General features: G+C 42.4%; 2 protein-coding genes across 12 annotated transcripts in view; one reads left to right on the forward strand and one right to left on the reverse strand.

Moving 5' to 3' along the window:
* Positions 1 to 749: 749 nt before the first annotated feature.
* On the reverse strand, positions 750 to 12428 carry ZSCAN29 (zinc finger and SCAN domain containing 29). Of its 7 annotated transcripts, none has more exons than XM_032343516.1 (5): positions 12324 to 12396; positions 11163 to 11367; positions 8435 to 9124; positions 6095 to 6565; positions 750 to 4081 (listed from the first exon to the last, which is right to left on the reverse strand). In XM_032343516.1, the coding sequence occupies exons 2-5, from the start codon at positions 11323 to 11325 to the stop codon at positions 3213 to 3215; spliced, it is 2193 nt and encodes a 730-aa protein (XP_032199407.1). In that variant the 5' UTR covers positions 11326 to 11367; positions 12324 to 12396; the 3' UTR covers positions 750 to 3212. The 7 variants fall into 7 exon arrangements, with proteins under 7 accessions (XP_032199407.1, XP_032199405.1, XP_032199404.1 ...); XM_032343514.1 differs by lacking the exon at positions 12324 to 12396 and adding an exon at positions 11848 to 12191 and having other exon boundaries at positions 11163 to 11280; XM_032343513.1 differs by lacking the exon at positions 12324 to 12396 and adding an exon at positions 11848 to 12191.
* A 917-nt stretch (positions 12429 to 13345) lies between these two features.
* The window catches only part of TUBGCP4 (tubulin gamma complex associated protein 4), a 39266-nt gene continuing 26549 nt past the window's right edge, over positions 13346 to 26062 (forward strand). Inside the window, exons 1-5 of one of the 5 annotated variants that reach the window (XM_032343520.1) lie at positions 13346 to 13690; positions 18820 to 18948; positions 21944 to 22066; positions 22444 to 22497; positions 23702 to 23758. In XM_032343520.1, coding sequence (XP_032199411.1) covers positions 13613 to 13690; positions 18820 to 18948; positions 21944 to 22066; positions 22444 to 22497; positions 23702 to 23758 — 441 coding nt within the window. In that variant the 5' untranslated portion in view covers positions 13346 to 13612. Of the gene's footprint in view, positions 13691 to 13807; positions 13989 to 18819; positions 18949 to 21943; positions 22067 to 22443; positions 22498 to 23701; positions 23759 to 26062 lie in introns of those variants that run through there. The other 4 variants (XM_032343521.1, XM_032343522.1, XM_032343524.1 and 1 more) reach the window with 4 other exon arrangements.

Below are 26062 nucleotides of genomic sequence, written 5' to 3' on the forward strand. Positions count from 1 at the left end.
CTAAAATAAATAAATAAATAAATAAATACTTTAAAAAATTGGTAGTGTGGGGAAAATGAAGAAAAAGAAACAATAGCACTAGAAGACAACTGATGAGGATAGGATTGTTCAGCTCCTGCTAATACATCCTTACTTCCTTTGCTCTACGTGTCGCTCAGTATGTCCCCACAAAGGTTTTATGAATATTAAAAGGGTAGGGTGCACAGATCCTCTTACTCCACCTACATTGGCCTTGGTTTCTCATTCTTTGAATGTTGGAAGACTATTTCTTGCTTCTTCCATCCTTAGGAATGCAGACTGGGTAGGAGAAAAAGCCTTGTTAAGCTATTTGAGATGAAATGGGCTTTCCCCAGTAAGAGAGTTTGCCTTTGCCCTGTTCCTTAGGTACATTCTCTTCATCTGGAGGTTGGTGGGGAGAAGGGAGGCTGGTGCTGGGTCTTTTAAAGTAAGACTTACTCTCCATGCCCAGTTATGACAGGTCATAATAATATGACAGGTCGAATACACTGTACTAATGGATACAGATATAGACACCACAGAATTTTCATTCTAATTTCTCTTCTACCACATCCTAATTTGTTTCTCAGTCTAGCACATAAAGATTCAAACAGGCATACTTCTGGTAAGCCCACACAGGGAGCCAAAAAAGTGAGTAAAAATTTCTTTTCCTAGCAACAACAACTTAGTAATTTGCACATGTATATTTGGTGGGGTGTGGGATGGGGTGAACCATCTGAAGAAACACTGGGTACTTTATAGGCATTAATTTTTATTAACATGGTATCCCTGAGAGGCAGATTAAGGTGTAAACATTATTCTGCTTTACAAAGGGAGATGGAAACAGGATGACTTACACACAAGACATCTGGAACCAGAATTCATATCTGCTGATACCCCCAACCAGTACTTTTTATACACAACTATCCATAAATATACTAAAGACAGTAATCTCCCATATTAAAAAAAAAACACACATTTAAAAGACACACTTACTAAACCATCTCAAATCCTGAGGCACTGCTTTAGATTGGTGTTTCTTCTATCTTCCTGTCTCCTTAGGCCACATAATTGAGATACCATCTTGTCCTAATAAACATTAGGAGATTCTTTGTAGTATGATCCCTCAATACCAGAACCCTACTCAACCTCTCATCTAACACAGCAAGCTATGAATGACAGAATATTCTATCTCCCCACTCATCTTTGATACCTCATGCCAGCCACAGGACTCTGATTATATATGAATATGAAACAGCTACTTATCCTAGACCTTAGCCATCTGTTCACATTTCCTCAGACCTGCCCCCTGTAGTATCTTCTCAAGATACTAGTTTCTGACCTTTGTCTCCCATAGGAGCTAGTCCCCTCAAACAGCTCATTCTTCTTCTCCAGTGCAAGCTGGCTCTTTCATCAATAAGTACAGCACAGTATCTGATTTATTATAGGTGGATGGGACCACATCCTGATCTGCCTCCGGTACTCCATGTCCCAGTTAAGGCAGTTCTCTGCCTCGTGCGTAGCCTAGATAATACTATTCCTCAGATTTTGTGCAGCTCCAAGATTTGTTTAACTTTCCTTATAGTCTGTCCTTTGCTCTTGGCTCCATCTGCGTAAAACACCTTGCTCTCCAATTTTCCCATTTCTCGCCCACTCAACACTCAGTTTTGTGATTGGTTTGGGGATTTCATCCCACCCTAACTTACCCAGTAACCTTCCTTCCTTGAACACTTGCTGTTTCATGAAGCCTTCCTGAATAAAGAGAAGAAAATCCTCCCAGGTTTTTCTTATAGAAAACTGTAATGCATTAGACCTTAACATTTATGCAAAATGTTACTAGATTTATAGATTTCTCTAAAACTATTGCAGCTCTACATGTGCATTTATTATTTGTCCATGTCAGTGTCATCTGTTTTAGGTTATAAAAATAAGGACAGGGCTTATTTACCTTGTGCTGTACAGGGCTCATCATTACTGCTATGAACAGGTGGGCAATTATTCAATACTATTTGATTATATAGATCAGAATTACACTTGTGTTTGAAGAGCTTTTAGAAATAAATCTGTACAGGAGTCCTGCATCAGCAGGATGCTTCCTCCTTGCTCAGCAGGGAGCCTGCTTCTCTGCCTGCTGCTCCCCCTGCTTGTGCTCTCTCTCTCACTCTCTGACAAATGAATAAAATCTTTTTAAAAAATTAGGATCTAGACAGTTGAATATGTGCATGTGTGCAAGTATTGGCAACTCCAGTGACCAAAGATAATCTGTCCTCCTTGCCATTAGGGTAAAGAGTTATTGGCACAAAGTGGTCTGTTTCCTAACTCATGGGTATGTGGCAGTTGTTTCTGCTCAAAGCACATGAGTATTCAGTGACCATGGGGTGCCGTGTAACACTATACTAGGTGTTTAGAGTGTGTGAAATGCAGACAGCCCCCTACTGGCAGCTTTAAATGCCTTCTCTCATATCAACATACCCCGCTGGCTAGCTCTTTGCACTTCTGGACCAGCAGGGACAGACGAAATTCGTATCAGATGGAATAGAAGAAAAAAAAAATCTGTCTAGAATGCTCTAAATATATTATTCTATTCCAGAGCTTTGAAGAAATTAAGAAATCCAGGGTTCACACCTCAATATTTATATAAGGTTTATACTGTTTCCCCATATAGAACACCTAGGCTTTTAACAAGATGATTCATAGGTCAGAACCAAGACGGATATTAAATTCTTTAAGGTAAATGAAGAGTGGACATGACAGATGTCATTCTGAGCACAGACTTATATGAACAAAAAAAGCCACTTTTTCGCATTTCCATTATTTTATAAAAAGCTAGACCCACTCAGAATAAGGCTCACAACCTCTCTCTGAAATGCTGTCATGCTAAGTTTTTCCAGTTGAAATGCAGCCGAGTATCAGGATAAATAAATACATGGGATCTACTACTACATCCTCTCTATTAAGGAAACAACATAGGCACTGAGAGATAAAGGTGTTATTTCTCATTTCCAGTGAAGGCAAGGAGAGAGACTGAAATCTTCCTTTCATTCTTAAGATAACTACCTTGGGAATTCATAGACCCAGGAAAAACATGGACAAAGTGGGGTAAATCTTAGAGGGTTTCCTAAGCTCGTTGGGCAGAGATAGGAGATGGATCTACTATTGGAAGACTTTTCCTAACAATTTCAATGCATGTATCTTTTCTTTAAATTCTCAGGGGCTTACTTAGGTACTGACGGTGACAGAAGTTTTTCTCGCATATGGATCTCTCGGTGCTTATTAAGGGCAGAGCTTTTACTGAAGCATTTGCCACAGTCATGACACCCATAGGGTTTCTCTCCTGTGTGGGTCCTATGGTGTGCACGTAAGTCAGAACTCTTACTGAAACTCTTTCCACAGTCAGGACACACATGAGGTCTCTCTCCTGTGTGTATCCTCCGATGTGCACTGAAATGAGAACTATTGTTGAAGCTTTTTCCACACTCTTCACATTGATAGGGCTTTTCTCCTGTGTGGGTTCTCTGGTGAATTATAAGGCTTGAGCTCTGATTGAAGCGTTTTCCACACTCACCACATTGATAGGGTTTTTCTCCTGTGTGGATTCTCCTGTGGGTGATGAAATTTGAACTGTCACGGAAACTTTTCCCACAGTCAAGACACTTGTAAGGTTTCTCTCCAGTGTGGATTCTGCGGTGTCTGATGAGGCGTGCACTCCGACTGAAGCTTTTTCCACAATCAGCACATTTATATGGATTTTCCACTTGATGAGATATCTGATGCATGAGGTGGGAATTTGGAACAAAGTTTTTGCTGTATCTGAGATATTTACAGGGTCTCTCTCCCAAGTAAGGTCTCTGATGATTTAGAACTTTACCTAAACTCCTCTCTGGGAGTGTTGGTTTTCCTCTTCTCTCCCCTGGGGTCGTTTCCCACTGTTGTCCTGATCTACATTCACTCTCACCACCTTTACCCTGAGTAAGATGCCGGGACAGTTTCCTTTCAGACCTTGCAAGTAATGTTCTATGTAGTTGTACTTCCTCAGAAATATCTCGTTTTAGATTCTCTTCATTATCAAATCCAGCCTCAAAACCTGATATAAGAAAAGAATTTCAAAGGTTATCCATTTCCTCAATATTATGTGCTGGGGGTAAAGTAAGTATCATATTAGATGATTAAAGATAGAAATTAGGGAGCACTAGATCCCCAGTGACTACTACCAATTAGAATTCCAGTGTTTTTACTCCTGTGCTTAGTAACCAATCACATGTTTCTCATCTGTTATAGGGGCTGATTAATACATTCTTTTAATGCTTCCTGGATACCCATCATCTTCAGAAAACTCTCTCAGTATAACAAGGAGAACCTACCAGATTTAAGATAGGTCCAGGAGTACCCAGGAAAACCTTGAAAATTTCTATATCCAAAAGAGCTATCTGAGTCCCCCTCCCCTCAAATTCCAGTGTATATTGAGAATGAAAACAGGGTAGGAAAATATTTGGTGTCTTTCAAAGAACGGAAGGTCTTCTGAGAGAGAAATTTTGCTAGGAAGTATCTCCCTAAAACAGTCTCTTTTCCCTGGAAGAATAAACATTGAGTGTTCCCAAAGCACTACTCTAATGCCCAAGCTAAGCTTTTAATATTCTTCTAAGAGCCAAATACCAGGCTCCCCAGGCCTAAGCTATGTGAATTTGCAGATACTTGGCAAGTTTTCAGTTTGCAAATTGACTTTGAATTTGCAGAATTTTCAGATGTTTCAAATTCTGGATCCCAAATTCCCTGGACGAAATCTGAGAGCAAAGGAATACTGAGCATCAGCCTGTTTATGTATCCCCTAAAGACAGTATTTCTATCCAGAAGCTCAGTCATGTAAGATGCCCCCGTGAAACAGAGATTTGTTAAATTTAATGAAATCTCAGAATCTTAAATATGTGAGTGTGTATTGTGGGCCTCTGAAGAGGGTAATTTAGCACTTCCTTAACTTACAGGACATTTTCTTAGTGGAACATATTAACACCTCCATGGGACACCCTTTTTTTTTTTTTTTTTTTTTTATTATTATTTTTTTTTTTTAATTTTTTTTTTCAAAGATTTTATTTATTTATTTGACAGAGAGAAATCACAAGTAGGCAGAGAGGCAGGCAGAGAGAGAGAGAGAGGAGGAAGCAGGCTCCCTGCTGAGCAGAGAGCCTGATGAGGGACTCGATCCCAGGACCCTGAGATCATGACCTGAGCCGAAGGCAGCAGCTTAACCCACTGAGCCACCCAGGCGCCCCATGGGACACCCTTGAAGAATGTACATCTGAAGAACATTTTGAAAAGAAAACTATTATTTATTAAATACTTACTGTGTGCCTGAGCACTGTGCTAGGTGCTTCACCATAGTACCTCATTTACATCAACTTCAGTGAGGTACATTGTAATATGTAAGCAAACGTACAGGGTTTTAAATAACTTGCTCTGAGTCATTCAGCTGGCTAATGGACAAGAGAGTTCAGATTCACATATACGTATGACTCCAAAATCAGAATTATTCTTCCCACAAGGAGGGAAGCCATAGTGAAGTATTTCTTTTTCTTACCCAACGGCTAAGGTTCAAACAGTCCATTCCCTAAGAAATCTCGGACTTTTGCCCAGCTGTGGCTGAAGAGGTTATTCGGTTTTCATAGGTGTGAATAAAGTAGACATACAACTTGTATGCAAGTTTGAAGTAGAGGAAAAAAACATTTAACAAGAATGAACTTTCAAAATCAACTTCATCCCACTATGGGTATACAACATGCTACCTAGGAGATGTTAACTTTCATACTCCCTCCTAGGTAAACTGCCTACTAGCTCACATGTAGATGAGAGCGAATTTATAAACTTTGCACCCATCAGACTGATGATGTATTATGAGAAGGCAAGGCAGGTGAATAATTTATAACCCCTCTGTGAGCTGCTTTAATAGAAAAGAAACATGGAGAAGAGAGAAGGTGGTCATAAGAAGAATCCATGAGAGCTGGGTGTAGAAGCCAGTCTCCTACTCTTCAGATTGTTGATTTTTCTCCTAAATCCCACTGTCTCCCTTCTGCTACTCAGACCTCAAAAAGTAAAAGGATCTTACCACTGGGGCTCTGGAATAAGACTGGAGCACGGGTCATGACAACCCCCAGGGGTACCTCAGTATCCTCTTCATCATCCTCAGAATCTTCTTCTATGGTCTCTTCTGCAGCCTCAGCTTGCTTCTCAGCTTTGGTCTCACTGGTGGTGTGGGTGGGGCAAGAGGCTGTCTCTTCTTCCTGGCTGTCACTGGGTGGGGCAACAACCCTGGCACTCACCAAAGCATCCATCTCTTCAAAGAAGGGACAGGTCTCTGGTGCTTGGCCATTCTTGACTTTCCGATAGCTGGTCTGTAGGCTTTTAAACTTGGTCCGACACTGCTCTGGTGTCCTTAAGAATCCATATTCCCATAACCGCTCAGCCACTGCTCCATACAGCTGGCTGTTGCGGTGACAGTTCCGGAGGGCTTCGTAAAACTGAGTCTCACTAAGAATTGCAAGGTAAGTCTTTGTCTCTTCATAGCCCCAGTGTACACCTGCCACCAGAAAAGAATTTTCAGCACCACTTAATCCAGGGCTTTATAGCCTCTATTCCTCAGTCCTACCAAGTGTATGATGAAAAACCACCTAAGCTTGGGCTCCTAGGTGAAAAAGTAAAAATACTTTGTTTCCAAAATCTATACAAACTCATTATTAGAATGTTTTGCTTTTCTATATCCCACAGCAATTTCACAGGGACCTTGATTTCTATTTTCTCTTTAGCCATTAAAAAAAAAAGCCTTTCCACCAGATCACTGAAACACCCATTACACTGAGTCAAGAGTAGAGGATGCATTTCCCCATTCTTCTAGTAATTTCTTTGGAATTCTGATCATAACTAGAAAATAACTGGCCAGGGGAATAAGACCTAGTCAATCACTCTCATGAGTCATCCCTAACTTTTCTGATCACTCTTTTTCCATCAGCTCTACTTCCTTATGAATTAAGTGTTTCAAAGCATGACTCAGGACCCCAAAGAACAGTCTCTTGCAGAATCACACGGTTGCCCATTCCCTATTATGGCCCTTCTTCATTTGCCACAATCTCAAAAAAGCCCAGTAATAGCTAAGACCTGAAGGGCCATTCAGACCTGAAGGGTACAAGGTGAGAGCCTGATAGTCATGCACCTTATCCTTAGGAGAAAAGGTCTGGTGGAAGCTGGAAAGAGGAAGAAAGTGAGAAGTATCTCCCAGCCTGAGCCCGTACTAGTGCTGCAGGCTTCCTTTGGGCAGTACTTCAGTAGGATTACAGACTCTGTTCCTTGCTAGTCCCCAGGCTAGAGGGAAAGGAGATTCAAAGAGTTTTCCTCCCACTTGACAGCCACCTGGAGATGCTGCTGCTTCTATCACCCTCCACTCACTGTCAAGTAAAGGAGTTGGGGAAAGAACTGGAAGACAGAAAAAGCAGTGGAAAAAGTTGAACAGATCATAAAAATAATGGCAGCTAGCCATGTCTGTGGTTTACCTACATTTATTCCATTGTCAAAAAAAGAATGAAAGAAAAAAGCATACTGAAAAAGGGAAAAGAAGATAGGAAGACAAGAAACCTGTAACAGAACTGAAGTAACAACACACACATATAATAAAAAAACGAAAAGATCGCTGTTCACAGTGAAACTGCAACTTTAAGAGAAGTAGTCCTGCTGCCACGCCCCTTTTTACAGTTGAGGAAGCAGCTCGGAAATGGTCAGATGACTATCGAAGGTCACCCAAGGTGATTAGTAGTCAAGATTAGAAACAAACCCCCGACTCATATTCTGGTGTTCTTTCCGTAACAACATGGTTATACAAATTATATCAACAGTAATAAATAATACTTAAAAACAGATCCATGGGCAAATATTTCAACCAAGTGTTAAACTAAGATTTCTTACTATGTGTGTTGCTAATCTCCTGTAAGAGTCTTAGAAAATGTTTCCCCAACTTTGGGAAGTCCTTCACTATGCTATGCTAAGTGAAAAGGAACACAAAATAAACTGACATTGAGAACTGGGGAAATAATGCAGAGTTTGTGTAAGGTGCTCAATAAATATTTTCCTTAAACATAGCATAGTGCCAGGTTCTTCTCAGCTGTTAGTGATTTTATAATCAGGAAAAAAATATTTTAATAAAGAAACGGAATGATATTCTTTTAAAGAGCTCTAGAATTTTCTGAGTGTACATATTTAAAATATCTAAAATTACTCTGTACTATTATCTAATTTTCCCACAAGAGAATGAAATACACATAGAACTGAAAAGTGCCTGCCTCTTTGTGTTCTATTTAAGTGACAAAACTGACAGGCAACATTAGACTTCCTGACTACACATGCAGTCTCATAACTCCTCAAATCTAATCCCAGAACCGCCAAAAGAAAAGCTTCTTACCACTGGGACTTCGAAAAAGAACAGGTGCAGTTGAGTTGTCAGGGACTTGGGGGGTGGCCTCCTGGCCCATTTCATCACTGTCCGACTCTTCAGCCACAGCCTCTTCTGCTTCCTTATGCTGCCAGCCCTCTTGCCCTGGCTCCTCTGTCTCAACATCACTGCCCACCAGGCCAGAGTGAGAGGCTGCCTCTTCCAAGCCATTACTGGGCAATGCAATGACTTGGGCACTCATCAGGGCCTCCATCTCTTCAAAGAAGGGGCAGGTTTCAGGTGGGTGACCACTCTTGACTTTCCTATAGCTCTTTTGGAGACCTTTGAACTTGGTCCGACACTGTTCCAATGTCCGAAGGAAGCCATACTCCCGGAGCCGCTCAGCCACAGCCCCATACACTTGGCTGTTTCGATGACAGTTTCGGAGAGCCTCATAAAACTCAGTCTGACTGAGAATTGCAAGGAGGGTTCTGGTCTCTTCATAGCCCCAGTGCACGCCTGCTACCTTCTCATCCTCAAAGCCCCAGTGATCCTGGTCTACCCAGCTTCTTCTCTCTCTCTTGGGTGATAACAGATCAGCATGCATTTGTCTTTCTCCTGTGTGACTGCCTCTTGAGAGTTCCTTCTCCTTGGAGCCCAGATCAGGGGGCTCTCCTTGCTCCAACCTGGAGACCACACCGGATTTAGGAAATGGAAATCCTGCTTGCAGGGAAGCAAACAAAGGATATCACAATTTGGATTGATCATAAAAATACCTCTGAGTTCAGACCTGTCTTTTTTCGAATCCAAGAGGCTTATAAAGAAAGTGTCTAAGGAAGTATTCTCAGAAAGTTCAATGGGTTGGAGAAAGTGGGGGAAATACATAAAACCTCAAGAAAAGAGATTATTTTCCAGAGCAGGGTTAGAGAGAGGAAAAGGTTCTGTTTGATTGTTCAGAGCAAATACTTCTGTTCCATGTTGTTCCCTAGTTCTCCTCACCACTTATAGGTCTTGGCACTGCTGGGAATCTTACAGGTCTTATAAGAGGTCTTGGTACTGTTGGGAATAGTCACCTCCCATCTCCTATAGTTCTCCACTTGGCCCTAAAGAATTAAACTCAGAGTGATTCCAAGGGCAAAAAGAGTAGGGGAGAAACTTCAACTCATCCATTTCCTTCACAATGTCACCAGGTTCTAAAGGCTTCTCCCATAGGATGTCCTGCTCTGTTCCTTAAGCCCCATCCAAGTCTAGAACCTTATCCTCTTATAGCCAGATAAATGCAGCAGTCACTGTTCTACCTAATTCCAGGCGCTTGCTTCCTCAGCTCAAACACTATACTGCTGAACCTTAACCTGAGTGCCTCCCATGCACTGTCCATTCATATCAGACTCCTCTCTAGATCACAGCATACTATTATTCATCACTCTGGGCCTTTCCTGTAAGTCCCTCCTATCCAACTTTAACCCATTCTATGAGAAGTTGTATTTGCCAGAGCCACCCTATGAAGCCTTCCCTACTGCCCTCCCTCATCTCTTACTCTGCCAAACCCCTTTTGTACTCACACAAATTGACGAACAGTCATTGGCTGGCATGGTTTCAATATAGTTCAGTTCAGCACATATTTGTTTTCAAATAACACCCTAAGCTCTTTGAGAACAGGCACATTTACTTATTGCAGAGTACCTTGCAAGGTGTTAGAATGCATTGTAGGTGTTCAAAAACTCATTAATTCTGCAAGTCTCTGTTTGGGGCTGAGGACTTGCATCTGGATTGCTAACAGAGACTGTTACAAATGGCTGAGAAGGCTAGCTTCTTGGATGATAAGATCAAAATTCAAAATAACCTTAACAAGTTAAAGAAATGATCAAAAAAACCCCAAACAGATAATAGAGAATTCAACTGAGAACAAATAAGAAAAACAAGTTCTACAAAATCAAATACAACAATAAGGAGTAGGCACAAAGACAATGGGGAAACCGATAAGAGTCCTGAAAGTTACCAAGTAAACAATAATCACCAGTTAGTAGAGCTTTACTAAAAGAAAGTATAGTGAAATTCTCAAGTAAAATTCCTACTCTGCCTCTGCCTACCAGACCCTCCCTCAAATAATATAATTTAGTTCTCCACAATTAACTAGGTATTTGGAAGACTTCATTTCCAAAGGAGAATAACAAAAACTTAATAGGTCTAAAGAATGGAGCTTTTGGGGCGCCTGGGTGGCTCAATGGGTTAAAGCCTCTGCCTTTGGCTTGGGTCATGATCCCAGGGTTCTGGGACTCTCTGCTTAGTGGGGAACTTGCTCCCCTCCCCCACGCCTGCCTCTCTACTTGTGATCTCTGTCTGTCAAATAAATAAAATCTTTAAAAAAAAAAAAAAAAGAATGGAGCTTCTGAGGAATACTTGAAGAAACAAATACAGTTCAATTTGGAGAAAGAAAATGACTAAAAAGAGGCTGTGCCTTCAAGTATACAAAAGAATTTTTATCTAGAAAATACCTAGTATCATCATTACCAAGAGGAAATAAAATAGTTCCATTCTGATAAAAACTAGGAAGTCATCCTCTGGCAGACTTGTTGAAAGAGGAAATACAAGAATACTACACCAGAGGGCTAAACTACGTACCTTCAGGAGGTCTCCAACAACTGCATACTCTACAATTTCAACTCATTTCCTGAAATCCCTTTCCCAGTCACTATTCCCAACCCTACTTCCCAATTTAGAATGGTATCCTATCTTCCCATATGAATCTACTCCTCACCGCTCCTTTGAAAAGGTCTGAGCTTCTCCTTTGGGTTCATCTGCTCCTGTGGTCCCAGGTCTGGGCTCCTTGCCCTCTCTTTCTTGGTTACACCCCTGGGCTGGGGTTCCACTGACTCCTGCCGAACACTTAATAACTCTCGTGATGATTTCAGGGGTGTCATCTTCTCCAAGCGCACTTCCTGCCCCTTCACAGAGACTGTGACCTAGAAACAACCCCCATTAATTGTCACTGCAAGGTTATAATGAGGGGCATTCCCAGAGGAGATTATTTAATACCCCAAAAGAGTTCATCCTTTTGGGACCTGGCTAGGTTTGGCAGGGGAGGAGGATTAACAGTGAACATGGGTCTTTCTTATTCCATTAGCTTAGAGCAACTGGAGCTCCAGAAAGAAAAGCTCAAAATAGTAAACCCACCTACAGCTAAAAAATAACTCCCCTTTCTTCCCTCTTAAGTAAAAAACCTGTAAGACTATGAATAACTCATTATGACAGGATAGCAAAGGTACACCCAGGTAGCATCTCCAGATAAGCTCTAACTGAAAAAGTTACCTGTTCCAGGACCCTAAGTTTAAGCATCACCAAAGCAGATTGTGCCCCTCTTTAAAGCTGTATATACCTTAATATGGCCCTTTATCCTTGCCCCTTCCCAGTCACACACTTCTGAATTCCCCCTCCCTTCTCACCGAAAGTCCAGGTCTTCCAGGCTCTCTTTCTAAATCTTCCACCAGAGCCACTGCCTCCTCTCCACTTTCTGGACATTGCTCCTGTACCCAATTCTGGATCTCCCCAGGTAAGATGGTCAGGAACTGCTCTAGCACCAACAATTCTACAATCTGCTCCTTGGTGCGCACCTCCGGCCTTAGCCAACGACAGCAAAGTTCCCAGAGTTGGCTGAAAGCCTCCCGGGGCCCGGCTACCTCCTGGTAGTGAAATCTCCTGAAGCGCTGTCGGAACGTCTCAGAGTTAGTGCCATTCCCTCTCAGAATGGGTTTGGCCATCATTCACAGCAGAAAGCAGCTTCCCTCCACTTAAGGGTTGGAGGGCTTACACCTATTTTCCCATGTCCTTGGAGAATCACCTGCAGATGAGTCTCTCAACTGTAAGAAGAGTTTCCTCCTAGGGTAGAGAGAGATGGCACTATCAGAAGAAATACACTCACTCATATGTCTAAAGTCTTGCCAAGGGTTGGTTTGACTTCCCATATACTCCACGTGGCCATGTGAGGTAGCACCAACTTAAGGACAGCAAGCCAAACAGCATGAAGGAGACCTTTCAAAAGCTACCATTTCTGGGCGACTTTCAAGGCAGCCCCGGGAAGCAGCAAAGTATAAAGTATTGTCTGCCCTTCTTCCACCTCCCCCCAGACCTGATCCCAGTCAGCTCCCCTGACCAATGTTGCATAGTGAGTTCGAACCATATGGGAGACCTGGAGCTGGAGAGAATCTAAAGGCAAGTCACCCTCTTGCTGAAGGCAAAAAGCCTCTGTCCAGCGGGTGGCAGCTGATCTCCCCCAGGACCTCCGCAGTCCTTCCGGGGACCGTTTACATCCTCCCCGCCTCCTCAGACTACACAACTACCAATTCCCACCCGGGACAAAAATCAAGTACTGAATTCTGGGTCTTTGTTTTCCCTCACAGCCTAAGTAACCGCTCAGCAACTACTCGGGGAACTACTGACGGGAAACCTCGCGCACTAGGAGGATTGGTTTGGGTTCCTGAAGCGAGGGCCGGTGGGCGTGGAGAGTCACACTGAGTTGGTGGAGAGAGGGAGTCCGAGGGGGCAGTAGTAATGGGTCTCCTGAGGACGAGTTCGGTTGCTGGCCAGGGGTTCCGGGTGTTGCGGGGTTCGCGGGAGCGGGACTCGACTCTAGGAGCGGCGGGTGCGGGATTCCGGCCTCTTTGTCTTCGGTCCCTCCGGCCAGGTCACTCTCGGAGCCGTCGTGCGGTCCCTCCAGAGGCCTCCGACCGAGCTAAGGCGCCCCGAGAGCACCCTCTGGCCACCCCAGATAGCGTCTCCTTCTTGGGGTTGCCCCTCAACCCACTCGCATCTCTGCCCCCGGGCCAGCCTCACCCTCTTAGGGTCGGGCCCCAGCCCCGGCTCTCCAGCCTCCCAGTCCAGCTCTGGAACCGGAAGTCCGAGCGGGCGACTCGGGCACTGAGGACGCATGCGCAAGGGCACTCCGGAGATTCCTCCAGCAGAACCTCGGCAGGAGCGAGCGAGTGGGCCCAGCCGAGCGCGGCACACTTCCGGGACGTGGGGGCGCCTATCCTGTAATATTTCCCCTCCGCTCTTCCCGCAGCAGTTGTTTTGCCACTTGGGATTCAGGACAAATCGCCTGTCCCAGGGGCCTGTGCGCTTGTCGAGAAGGCGGCATTCGCCCCTGCGGTCCCCTGGAGGGACGTTGGAGGAGGGGGCGACGGATATAGGGACTCGAGATCCGCCGTGGGAATGATCCACGAACTGCTCTTGGCTCTGAGCGGGTACCCAGGGTCCATTTTCACGTGGAACAAGCGGAGTGGCCTTCAGGTACAGTCCAGCCCCCTGCGCGGGAACTAGGGAGCGCAGAATGGGCGGGCCCGCGCCAGTACCTGGGGGAGGAGTCTGCGTGGTCGAGGGGCGGGGCTTACAGGGGCAGTGTTCGGGGGAGCGAGTGCCTGGGCTGGTAACCCGGGAAGTGCCTGAGGGGCGTTGGCGCGCGGTACCTCACCTCGGGAGGGCTGGGCCGGGGCTGGCGTAGAGAAGGCGGACCCGGAAGGAGGGAGCACGCGACCCTGCCTGAGGTTGAGGTGTCTGAGCGAGAGTTGCTGGGGAACTGGATGTGAAAGTGAGGGAGGCGCTTTTACCAGTTTTCACGCTTGCACTGCTTTAAAGTGAGCTTTGAAAACTAGCCCAAATACGTAGCTCTTAACACACTATGTGGGGGTCATCCAGTTTTGTTGACTAAAAAAAATGAAGAGTGTTTCCCTCATTGCTCCTTTCGCAAGAAATTTCTGCACTAGGAGAATTTGGAAGGCGATTTTCATATAACCAGGAATGTATGAGGAGGAAGGGCTAGGTACTATATGCATTATCTCATTTAATCTTAACAATCACCCATCTCCATTTCACAGATTAACTTTCTGTATTTGAGCTAGTAATTATTGAGCTTAGTGTTGAACCCCAGGTCTGCTTAGCTCCTGTATCTGAACCATTCTTTTCTACTTCTGCTTTCTATAATATTATCCAGTCCTCTCAGTAACTTAGTAACTTAGGTATTGTTAGCTGGAATTGAAAAAAGAGCAAACTGAAGCTCAGAGAAATTTACGGTGACTCGTCCTCCTAATGGCAAGATTTGAATCTAGCTCACAAAGTAATGCCAATTCCAAACCAAGCAACATATTCTTAATTATAGAGAATAAACTGGTGGCTACCTGAGGGGGAGGGACATGGGGGAATGGGTGAAATAGGTGATGGAGGTTAAGGGGTACACTTCTTGTGATGAACACTGGGTATTGTTGCCATATAGTAAGTGTTCAGATATTTATGGAAGAAAAAAGACTTCTAAAAACAGAAAATATTGCATACTTTCTGCAGAGCATGTTTTTCACAATCAAATAAAGGGGGAAAATGTTATGAATGCCTAATACTGATAAAAGTCATTTTATTATAATATTAAATATATGTACACATTAACCTAAATATAAACTCAAGCATATTGCTCTTTAAAAACTGTAAAACCAGGGGGGCCTGGGTGACTCAGTGGGTTAAAGCCTCTGCCTTCGGCTTGGGTCATGATCCCGGGGTCCTGGGATCGAGCCCCACATCGGGCTCTCTGCTTGGCGGGGAGCCTGCTTCCTCCTCTCTCTGCCTGCCTCTCTGCCTACTTATGAGCTCTGTTAAATAAATAAATAAAATATTTAAAATAAATAAATAAAAACTGTAAAACCAATTATTTGTTAAAAAATAAACAAAACTATCAAATGGATAAATTCAAAATAACATTAATTTATGGTTTCTCAACCTTGACACTATTGGCATTGTACACTGGATAATTCTTTGTTGTGGGAGTGTGTCCTGCTTGTGCATTTTAGGATGTTTAGCAGCACCCATGGCTTCTACCCACTAGATGTCAGTAGTACCCCCTGAATTGTGGCAATCAAAACTAACTCCAGACATTTACCAAATGGGGCAAAATTGCCTGATTGAGAACTGGTGATGTAATGTGACATATACTATTGTTTTGCTGAAACTAAATCTCCAACACTGAGTTTAATAATAGTATGACTGCTACAGATCTCTGTTTTGACATCAGTAAGTCTGTGATAAAGAATGCCTGTTCAGGGACCCCTGGGTGGCTCAGTCTATTAAGTGTCTGCCTTTGGCTCAGGAGGTGATCCCAGGGTTCTGGGATTGAGCCCCACATGGGGCTCCTTGCTTCATGGGGCACCTGCTTCCCCTCTGTTTGCCTCTTCTTGTGCTTGTGTTGTCCCTGTCTGTCTCTCTCTCTCTGACAAATAAATAAATAAGAATGCCTATTCATATAAGTGGGTTTTACCAAATGGTATCAATAACTTCAAAGTACTGTTTGCTGTTTCAGAATAACTAGACCTTGAACATTTCTAAAACTCTGCCAACAAAGCACTGCTCAAAATTCCAGTTTTTTTTTTAAGATTTTTATTTATTTATTTGATAGAGAGAGATCACAAGTAGGCAGAGAGGCAGGCAGAGAGAGAGGGGGGGAAGCAGGCTCCCCGCTGAGCAGAGAGCCCAATGCGGGGCTCGATCCCAGGACCCTGAGATCATGACCTGAGCTGAAGGCAGAGGCTTAAACCACTGAGCCACCCAGGCGCCCCTCAAAATTCCAGTTTTAATGGGAATTATCACTTGATAACTGTGTAGAGCTGTCCTAATAATAAAAAATTGCTTTCATGTCTTGAGCACTTGCAATGTGCATAGCTTTACATGTATTAACATTTATCCCCACAATTACCATCTCCTACTTTCTAGATATCAAGAATGAGGCACAGAGAGTTATTATAATATGCCTAAATTTTCATGCAAGTAAGCAGCAACTCAGGGATTCAAAACTGGCACTCTGACTCCAAATATGAGTTTTGTTTGTTTGTTTGTTTGTTTCAAAGCCACAGGCAGGGCTTTATTGGGGGTATAGTTCCAGCTGAAGGGAGACACTGCACTAAACAGAGTAATTAGGTTGGCCTCCCCAAGACAGATTCTTTTTTTTTTTTTTTAAAGATTGTATTTATTTATTTGACACAGAGAGAGAGAGATCACAAGTAGGCAGAGAGGCAAGCAGAGAGAGAGGAGGAAGCAGGCTCCCCGATGAGCAGAGATCCCGATGTGAGGCTCCATCCCAGAACCCTGACATCATAACTTGAGCCGCAGGCAGAGGCTTTAACCCACTGAGCCACCCAGATGCCCCCCAAAGACAGATTCTTAAGCACTGTGTTGTTAAGTTATTAACTTGAAGATATGGTTAGTGTTGTGTCATTAAAATATGCATGAAATGCATTTCTAAGGGGCGCCTGGGTGGCTCAGCCATTAAGCAACTGCCTTCTGCTCAGGTCATGATACCAGGGTGCTGGGATGGAGCCCCACATTGAACTCCCTGCTCCGTGGGGAGCCTGCTTCTCCCTCTCCCACTCCCCCTGCTTGTGTTCCCTCTCTCGCTATGTCTCTCTCTGTCAAATAAATAAATAAAATATTTTAAAAATGGATTCCTAAACGTATTATGGATTTGGTAACAGAAAAATTCTTCTTTGCTCCTATTTATTACCACATTTACTATTATGTAAAGATGACATCCACAAAATACAGTACTCAATGATATAAATATGTAATATGCTAAGTTCTTTGGGGATAGTAACAACATCTGATTTTGTTCACTATTTAATCTCGGGATATTAACACAGTGCCTGGGATAAGTAGGTATTGGTTAAATGATGGTTGATCCTCCAAAGAAGATATACACTGGCCAATAAGCAAATGAAAAGATTATCAGTATGGCTGATTATTAGGGAAATGCAGATCAATGAGATAGCATTTTATACCCATTCAGAAAAAACAAAATGACAAGTGTAGGTGAGATCATGGAAAAATAAGAACCCTTGTGCATTACTGGTGGGAGCAGAAGATGGTGCAGCCCTTGTGGAAGATAATAGGGTGACTCTTCAAAAAATTTAAACATAGAACTACCAAATGATCTAGCAATTTCAATTCCAGGTACATACCCCAAAAAAGTTAAAGAAGAGACACATATATGTATCGTATACAATACCCAGATATTTGTATACCCACGTTCATGGCAGTATTATTTGCTGTAGCCAAAAGGTAAAAGTAACTCAAGCATCCCTTGGCAGATGAATTGGATAAACAAAATGCTGAGCAAATATACAGTCGAATATTTTTCAGTCTTAGGAAGGAAATTCAGATAACACATGCTACAACATGGATCAACCTTGGAGACATCATATGAAGTGAAAAAGCCAGTCATCAAGGGACAAATATTGTATTTACACGTATTTGAAGTACTTAGAATGGTCAAAATTATAGAGACAAGCAAGGGAAGGGTGGTTGCCAGGGGCTGGGGGGAGGGAGGAATGGGAAGTTATTGTTTATTGGATAGAGGGTTTCAGTTTGGGAAGATAAAAAAGTTCTGGAGTTAGATGGTGGTGAGGGAGGCCCAACGGTGTGAATGCATTTAATGCCACAGAACTGTACTTTTAAAGATAGCCAAAATGGTAACTTTTATGTATAGTTTACCACAGTATTAAAAAAATGTGAATGTGGGGCGCCTGGGTGGCTCAGTGGTTTGGGCTGCTGCCTTCGGCTCGGGTCATGATCTCAGGGTCCTGGGATCGAGCCCCGCATCAGGCTCTCTGCTCCGCAGGAAGCCTGCTTCCCTCTTTCTCTCTCTCTCTCTCTGCCTGCCTCTCTGCCTACTTGTGATCTCTGTCTGTCAAATAAATAAATAAAATCTTTAAAAAAAAAAATGTGAATGAGTACATTCTCCTACTTCGCTGTACTCGATGTGCTATGAAACCTTTATATAGCACAGTAGGTTATTATTTGGCCTTCCTTTCAATTAAAATAATACCCAATGAAATGAAATACCAAATACAAATGAAAATATGGACACTACATTTATATGTCCAGTTATAAGGTGCTTTTATCAATTATAGTATGTTACATTAATTTTACATTTTTATGGAAATGAAAATAAAATTTAAAATTTAGTAGAGAATTTGTAAATCTTAAGAATATGTCTGAGAAACCTCTAGAGTCTGCAGTAGGGCTAAAGAGACTTTGTTGAGCAGTAACGCTAAAGAGACTTTGTTGAAATTGGGTAAAAAACTCCATATCGTTATAGGCCATCCCTGGAAGATGGCAAAAGAAACAAGTAACAGTAGCCACCTGTGGGGAGGTTGGCTTGTTTTTAATGTGCAACACTTGGTAGTGTTTGAATTCTTTACCTTGTGTTACCAACTATTTCAATAAACCTAATTAGGTCAGGGATGGGGAGCAACACCTTTGTAGCAGTTTGGAATTTACCAAACTTAAATGGGCATCTTGAGAAGGGGAGTGATTCATAGTATGAAGCATTTGAAGCACCTCGAGATATGTGGGCATCAGTGTTTTTAGCCTGTCCTCTTCTGCAGGTGTCACAGGACTTCCCATTTCTCCATCCCAGTGAAACCAGCGTCCTGAATCGCCTCTGCCGGCTGGGCACAGACTACATTCGCTTCACCGAGTTCATTGAACAGTACACGGGCCATGTGCAGCAACAGGTAGGCTGCCGGTCCCAGGGAATGGACACCCCCAGAGGTCAGGAGCCATGTCAGGTTTTGAGTAAACCCATTGATAATTGATATGAAATGAGTCTTAAGATGTTATGAATTTCTTATCATTGGAATTATTCAAGTGAGGGCCAGGTAACTAGCTCAAACAAGGGAAAAAATATACACAGGGACAAATCTAGGCAGATTGGTGTAAGAGAAAATATGCTTTGCCTGAGTTTTAGGAGACCTGAGTTAAAGTAGTTTGAGCTGGACCAGAATTCCAATTCCAGCAGTAAAAACATAAAGCATCATTTCAGATCTTTTTGCTTCTAACTTCCTTAGTCACATTAAGCCAATCAACCAAGCTCTTTGGACTTCATTTTTCTTATTTGAAAATTAAAGAGTTTAAATCAGAGAAGGTGCTTGGCACGTAGCAAGCACTTAAATAGTATCCATTAATATGAGTTAATTGGAACTGTATATGTTAATTGTGATTAATGGTGTAGAGGTCAATGATTTGTGTCCTGCTCTATCACTTACCGGCCATAGACTGCTTGGCAGTAACCTAATGCTCAGTAAATTTGGCTCAGTTCACTTATCTATAAAGTAGGGGTAATAAGTGTACGTATTTCACAGAGTTGTAAGGATTAAACAAGGTAATTCATGCAAAGTGCCTGGCACATAGTAAGCACTCATATTTTTTTAAAGAGAAATTTTTAAATTCCCTTTCGTTTTTAGCAGTTTGTAATTCTGTCTGTGGTAAATAAAAAGATTGCACAATTGTGTGACTGTGATTCAGTGATGACTGTTGCCCAGTTGAAACAATGATTCTGGTTGGGGAGAAAGGTGGGGATTTCTAGAAAGGAAAAGGAAGGATTCCTGGAATAATGCAATCAGTACCCTCTCTTATATAAATTGGTTGTCAGGCCTTTGGTGCTCATCTGTGGGGCAGAAGAGTTGGAGAATAATGTGTTATATTTTCCTTTCTGGGTCAGGGATTCTGATTCTCTCAAAAGTATTTTATTGGAAATGTGTAAGCTAAATGTGAGCTTAAAATCTAATCAATGCCATTTTGCTATAAAATCATATTAATGAGGGCACATGAATTATCAGAGTTGGAACCTATATATATAGATAGATAGATGAAAAGGCCTCTAGTTTTAATTTCTTAAGTAACACTTAAAAGAGAAAAAGCTGTTCTGTATTCCTGTGACTATATGGATTTTATCTTATATAATAAGTGAATTCCTACTTTCCCAAATTCTAAAGATAGCTGTAGTGCCTCTTTTTTTGGAACAGTAAAAAGTATACTTAATTTCTCTTTCATTTCGTGATAAATGAAGACGTTTAGTTCTCTGGAATGACAGAAGATCAAAACAAAATTGGCTGGTTGCAAGCCCATCTGGTCTATTTCACCCTATACCCATGCCAGTCTTATTATAGCTGTGAACCTTTATCTTCAGGAACTGCTAGTACCTTTTGCAGCATCCTCTGACTATACCAGGCCTCATGACCCCTGAAGCTGAGCTTCCTACCCTGTTTGTTGTGGTGTCCTGTGATTGTATCTGCTGCTACCAGACCCTGATCACCAAGTCAGAAGAACATAGCCCGAGGGGCTGGTCATCGTGGCCTCTAGTCAGCTCCCTCTATAATTCCCCGTGTAAAATACAGAAGAGGCTCTTCGGAAAAAATTGCAGGTCTCCTGAAAGACAGCCATATTCGCGAGTAGGCTCTTGGTGAGGGTCTTACCACTCCTCATGTTGACGATCAGATTCGTGCTCCTGATGAGTTACCAGGCCAGGCGGGAGAAGGGATGTTAGAAGGACGATTGAGGTCATTTTATTTATTCAGTAAATATTTACCCTGTGTTCAAAGAACTGTGCTAGAAGCTGAAATACAAAGATGGATAAAGTGCGTGTCCTTCCATCACAAAGCTCTTGGTCTAGAGAAGGGGGCATATAAACCAAAGTACAGTTCCAGCACTACACAGAGATGCTCTGAAAGCAGCAATGTGGGGGTGATTCATTTCTTCGGGAGAGTTAGGAAGGGCTCTGAGAAAAGAGATGCTTGAGTTGGGTCCTGTAGGAAGAGTAGGTATTTGTCACAAAGATGAGTACACTGTTATAAGTGGAACACATCCAGATTCATGGGGGTGAGAAATAGAAGCAAGGCACATTTGGCGAACTGTGGGTAGTTTGGAAATGAGAATGTGAAGTTGGAAGCAGTAAAAGATAATTTTAGAGAGATAGTTAGGGGTGCGAATGTAGAAGCCACTGTATGCCATGCAGAGGAGTTGAGGTATTATTTTGGGGCAATGGGAAGCCACCATTTAAGCTGGAAGTTATAAGGTTAGTTGTAGAAAAATCTCCTCTGACAATATGAGGTAGTACCTGGTTGTTTATTTTAGAGAGGCAGAGAGAGAGAGAGAGAAAAGGGGAGAGGGAGAAAAAGAATCTTAAGGAGGCTCCATGCTGAGCACAGAGCCCCATGTGGAGGCTCCATCTCACGACCCTGAGATCATGACCTGAGCTGAAATCAAGAGTCAGATGCTTAACTGACTGAGCCACCCAGGTGCCCCCTACCTGAATGTAACATCTAGGCTGCATGGGAAATTAAAATATCACATTTTAAAAGGTAAAAACTCGGGGCGCCTGGGTGGCTCAGTGGGTTAAGCCACTGCCTTCGGCTCAGGTCATGATCCCAGGGTCCTGGGATCGAGTCCCGCATCGGGATCTCTGCTCAGCGGGGAGCCTGCTTCCTCCTCTCTCTCTCTGCCTGCCTCTCTGCCTACTTGTGATCTCTCTCTGTCAAATAAATAAATAAATTCTTAAAAAAAAAAAAAAGGTAAAAACTCAAAATCTCTCTCTCTAGTTGGTTTTTTCTCTCACTGAAGCACGGCTTTGCTACGGAATCAAGCAAAAACAGTAACATTAACAAAGGATAATGTTTTCCTCGGGTTTTAGAGTATAAGACATGAGGCTGAGTTCTCTGTGTTTGATTTCAGGATCACCATCCATCTCAGCAGGGCCAAGGTGGGTTACATGGAATCTACCTAAGGGCCTTCTGCACGGGGCTGGATTCCGTTTTGCAGCCTTATCGGCAAGCACTGCTTGATTTGGAACAAGAGGTGAGACAGTAGATATGGGAAAGGCATCTCTGGGACAGTTGCTTAGGGCATGTTCTTGAATTTGAAATACCCTTTAATGTGGTCAGGTAGTTAAGAGAGAGCTATTTTCTGCATGGCTGCAGCGTACAATATAATTTGTGATTGCCCAAGCCACAGTCAAAGTGGCATGCAGATCATGGCAAAGGTTCTTGAGTGAGTTTATCAGAACCCTGTCTGTTTTTTTTTGGTCACCTGAAAAATCAGAATTAATACTCTACGAACTATCAATTCTCCATAACCTAAAACTAACACGGAGCCCATTCTCAGATTCCTACCTAGTTTTCAAATAGATTGAGATGTTTTATATGGAGCCCTAATCACAGTGGTTTTTGTTGCAGTTCCTGGCTGACCCCCATCTTTCCATATCACATGTCAATTACTCCTTGGATCAGGTATGCTGCCCAAATAATAAAATACCTTAGGATCTGTTGATAACTGTTAGGATAATCTAACTTAAGGGGTGGCTGGCTGGCTCAGTTGGTGGAGCATGTGACTGTTGATATCAGGGTTGTGAGTTTGAGCCCCATGTTGGGTGGAGAGATTACTTTAAAAATCTTTAAAATAAGTGAAGAAGGGGCACCTGGGTGGCTCAGCAGGTTAAAGCCTCTGCCTTCAGTTCAGGTCATGATTTTAGGGTCCTGGGATAGAGCCCCACATCCGGCTCTCTGCTCAGCAGGGAGCCTGCTTCCCCCTCTCTCTCTCTCTCTGCCTGCCTCTCTGCCTACTTGTGATCTCTGTCTGTCAAATAAATAAAATCTTTAAAAATAAATAAATAAATAAGTCCCTTTAAATTTTAAGACAGTTTGGTGGTGGGACACCTGGGTGGCTCAGTGGGTTAAAGCCTCTGCCTTCGGCTCAGGTCATGATCCCAGGGTCCTAGCATCGAGTCCCGCATCGGGCTCTCTCGATGTCTCTCTCTCTCTGTCAAATAAATAAATAAAATCTTTTTTTTTTTTTTAAGTGAAGAATTTAAAAAAAAAAAAAAAGAGAGAGGGGCACCTGGGTGGGCCAATCATTTAAGCATCTGACTCTTGATTTTGGCTCAGGTCATGATCTTAGAGTGGTGAGATCAAGCCCCGTGTCAGGCTCTGTGCTGGGCATGTGGCCTGCTTATAATTCTCTCTCTCTCTCTCTCTCTCCCCGTCTGCCCACCCCCTCTCTCTAAAAAAATTTTAAAAATTATAATTAAACCTATTTTTAAAAAGAAGAATAACTTAAGAAATTATTTTTTGAGAACATTTTTCCTTCTGGATTCAGAGACCGGCATTTTATATTTTGTGTACTTTCTGAGATCAGAACTGTTTAGAAAGCTCCAAATTTTAGTAAAAATCTAGTGTCTGATATTAATGCTCTGTGTTGACTTCAATATTAACAGTTATGCTAGCCTTAGAAATAGAAACTGCTTCTGTCATTCTCCCTCTGCAGCCAAACCCGTATCGAATTGCCTTAGGATACTGGATCTTGGCTGTTCTGTGGTATTGCCGTATTGCCGTCTTTGTGTTAAGTGGGACTATTTAGAATCAAAAGCATTTCCTGAGTCATTTTTTCCCCCTTATATTTGATTATGTGCCCTCCTAATTTTTCTGTCATTCACAGTTCCAGCTCCTTTTTCCCTCTGTAATGGTCGTTGTAGAACAAATTAAAAGTCAAAAGGTGAGAACTTTACTTTTTTCCTTTGCTGTGGTAAGCACCAAGGATGTATTCATAATAAATTTTGCCTTACATTCTTTCTTGAGGACCCTATTTTTTAGTAGTTTTCATTTATTTATTCATTTTTTTAATAATATTTGCTTGGATATCATGCTAATGTCAGAAATACAAAAAAGAAGTTATGACACTGCCCTTAAGCACCTCCTGATCTGAAGATGGGGCTGATGTTAATAGATGTACCCCAGAATACTGGTGGGTAAAAGCAAAATGATATGGATGATATTGGGAGGTGAGAGTGTTTTACATTAAGGATTTAGACGTTTTGGATATGGGAATGCCTGGGTGGCTCAGTAGGTCAGGCATCTGCCTTCAGCTCATGTCATTATCTCAGGGTCCTGGGATGAGCCCCATGTCGTGCTCCCCATCCAGTTGGGAGTCTGTTCTCCCTCTGCCCCTCCCTCTGGCTCATGCTTTCTCTCTCAAATAAATACAATCTTTAAGAAAAATTGTTGGATATGGATCTTGGGAAGTGGAAAGTTCATCTTTAGAAAGAATAATAGATTTATGATTAGGGTGCTGGCAGTTTTCTGAGAATTAGATCATTGGTTGAAACCCAGATGCTTATTTTATTAAATATGCCTGTTCTTATCACGAGTTCTTATCATGTGCATTGAAAAGTGAGGGTCCCCAATAACAGGAGAATGCCTTTTCTGGGCAGAGGTAATAACTAAGGAAAAAATACTTTGAGATTTCACAGTAGAAGAATCTGCTAGTCCGTAACTGAATGAAAAAGGACAGATAGATTAAATATGTTTAGCTCATTTATGTTTTTAAGCTGTTATATTTGTGCCTTAGATTATTAGGAGTGTTTACCTTGATAAATATAACTAATTAACCGGTTAATTTGCCAGGTTGCTTCTTCATTTTTTGTGCTGTGTGAATATAGATATTTCTGCTGTGCTGAGCTCATTTTGAGCCCCCAAAGCCAGTAGGGGAGGTGCTGTTTGGCCTTCAAAGCTGATTACCCTCATCAGATAACACTCAGCTTTTATTATGTACTTACTGTATACCAGACACTGCTAAGTGCTTCACATACTTGATCCCTTTCAGTCCTCTACAGGGTCAAGTAGGTTAGGGAATGTGCTTAGTGTCACAGATGGTAGGAGATGGCAGAGTAGGAATCTAAACCCGGATATGTCTGGCTCAAAAGATTATGGTCTTAACCACTCTACTAAACTCTCCTCCCAAGATAGAGGGGAACTTCTAGATAAGTAGAGCTACGGTAATGTTTCTGTGCTTAGCTGCACATCTCAGTTGACTTTCAGTTTCCACTGGCCACAGGAAGAAGATAGAAACTGAGTAGAGCGATTGCAGATGGGCAAATCTTCCTGCTTGTCCGGGTAGTGGTAGAGAAGCCAGTGTGCTCTGGCTCTAGAGAGTTAAAAAAATAAGGTCTTAAGAACATGGATTGGGGGGAGAACAGGGATGATAGCCAGCAGACATAAGGGATCCTTTTAGAGTGATGGAAATGTTATAAAACTAGATTATAGCAATGATTGCACAACACTGTAAATTTAGTAAACATCGTTGAATAGTATACTTAAAACGGATGAATTTTATGGTATATAAATTAAACCTCAATAAAGCAGTTTTAAAAAGAAAGCCAAAAAGGGGTGGCTTAGTGGGTTAAGCCTCTGCCTTCGGCTCAGGTCATGATCTCAGGATCCTGGGATCAAGCCCCGAATCTAGGTCTCTGCTCAGCAGGGAGCCTGCTTCCCTCTCTTTTCTCTCTCTCTCTGCCTGCCTCTCTGCCTACTTGTGATCTCTCTGTCTGTCAAATAAATAAATAAATCTTTTAAAAAAAAAAAAAAAAAGCCAAAAGGACATAGAAGGAGAAAACAGATTTTTGGAAAATTTTGTTTTTATAAATAGTCTGAATTAGGCCTTCATCTGAAATAAAGAGCTTTCTTTACCTCTTAGCTTGGAATTTCAACTCTAAATGATTCTGGTTTCTCTAGTGCAAATAGTTCTCAAACTTCATTGTACATTAGAATCACTTGGAACAGAATGTTAGAACCAAATGGCTGGGCTCTACCCCAGACGCTGATTCATAAGGCTGGAGTTGGGCCCAACAATTTGCATTTCTTACAAACTCTCAGGTGCTGCTGCGGCTGCTGCTGGGCTGCTGCTGCTGCTGGGATACGGGTAGGTGGAGAGGAGTAGGGAGGGTTGAGGGTCCATACTTTTGAGAACAACTATTGTGATATTATGATCTATAATAAGAAATGTAGGTTAGGTCTCCATCCC

Source organism: Mustela erminea, chromosome 5 (genome assembly GCF_009829155.1).
Source record: "Mustela erminea isolate mMusErm1 chromosome 5, mMusErm1.Pri, whole genome shotgun sequence".
Classification (NCBI taxonomy): domain Eukaryota; kingdom Metazoa; phylum Chordata; class Mammalia; order Carnivora; family Mustelidae; genus Mustela; species Mustela erminea.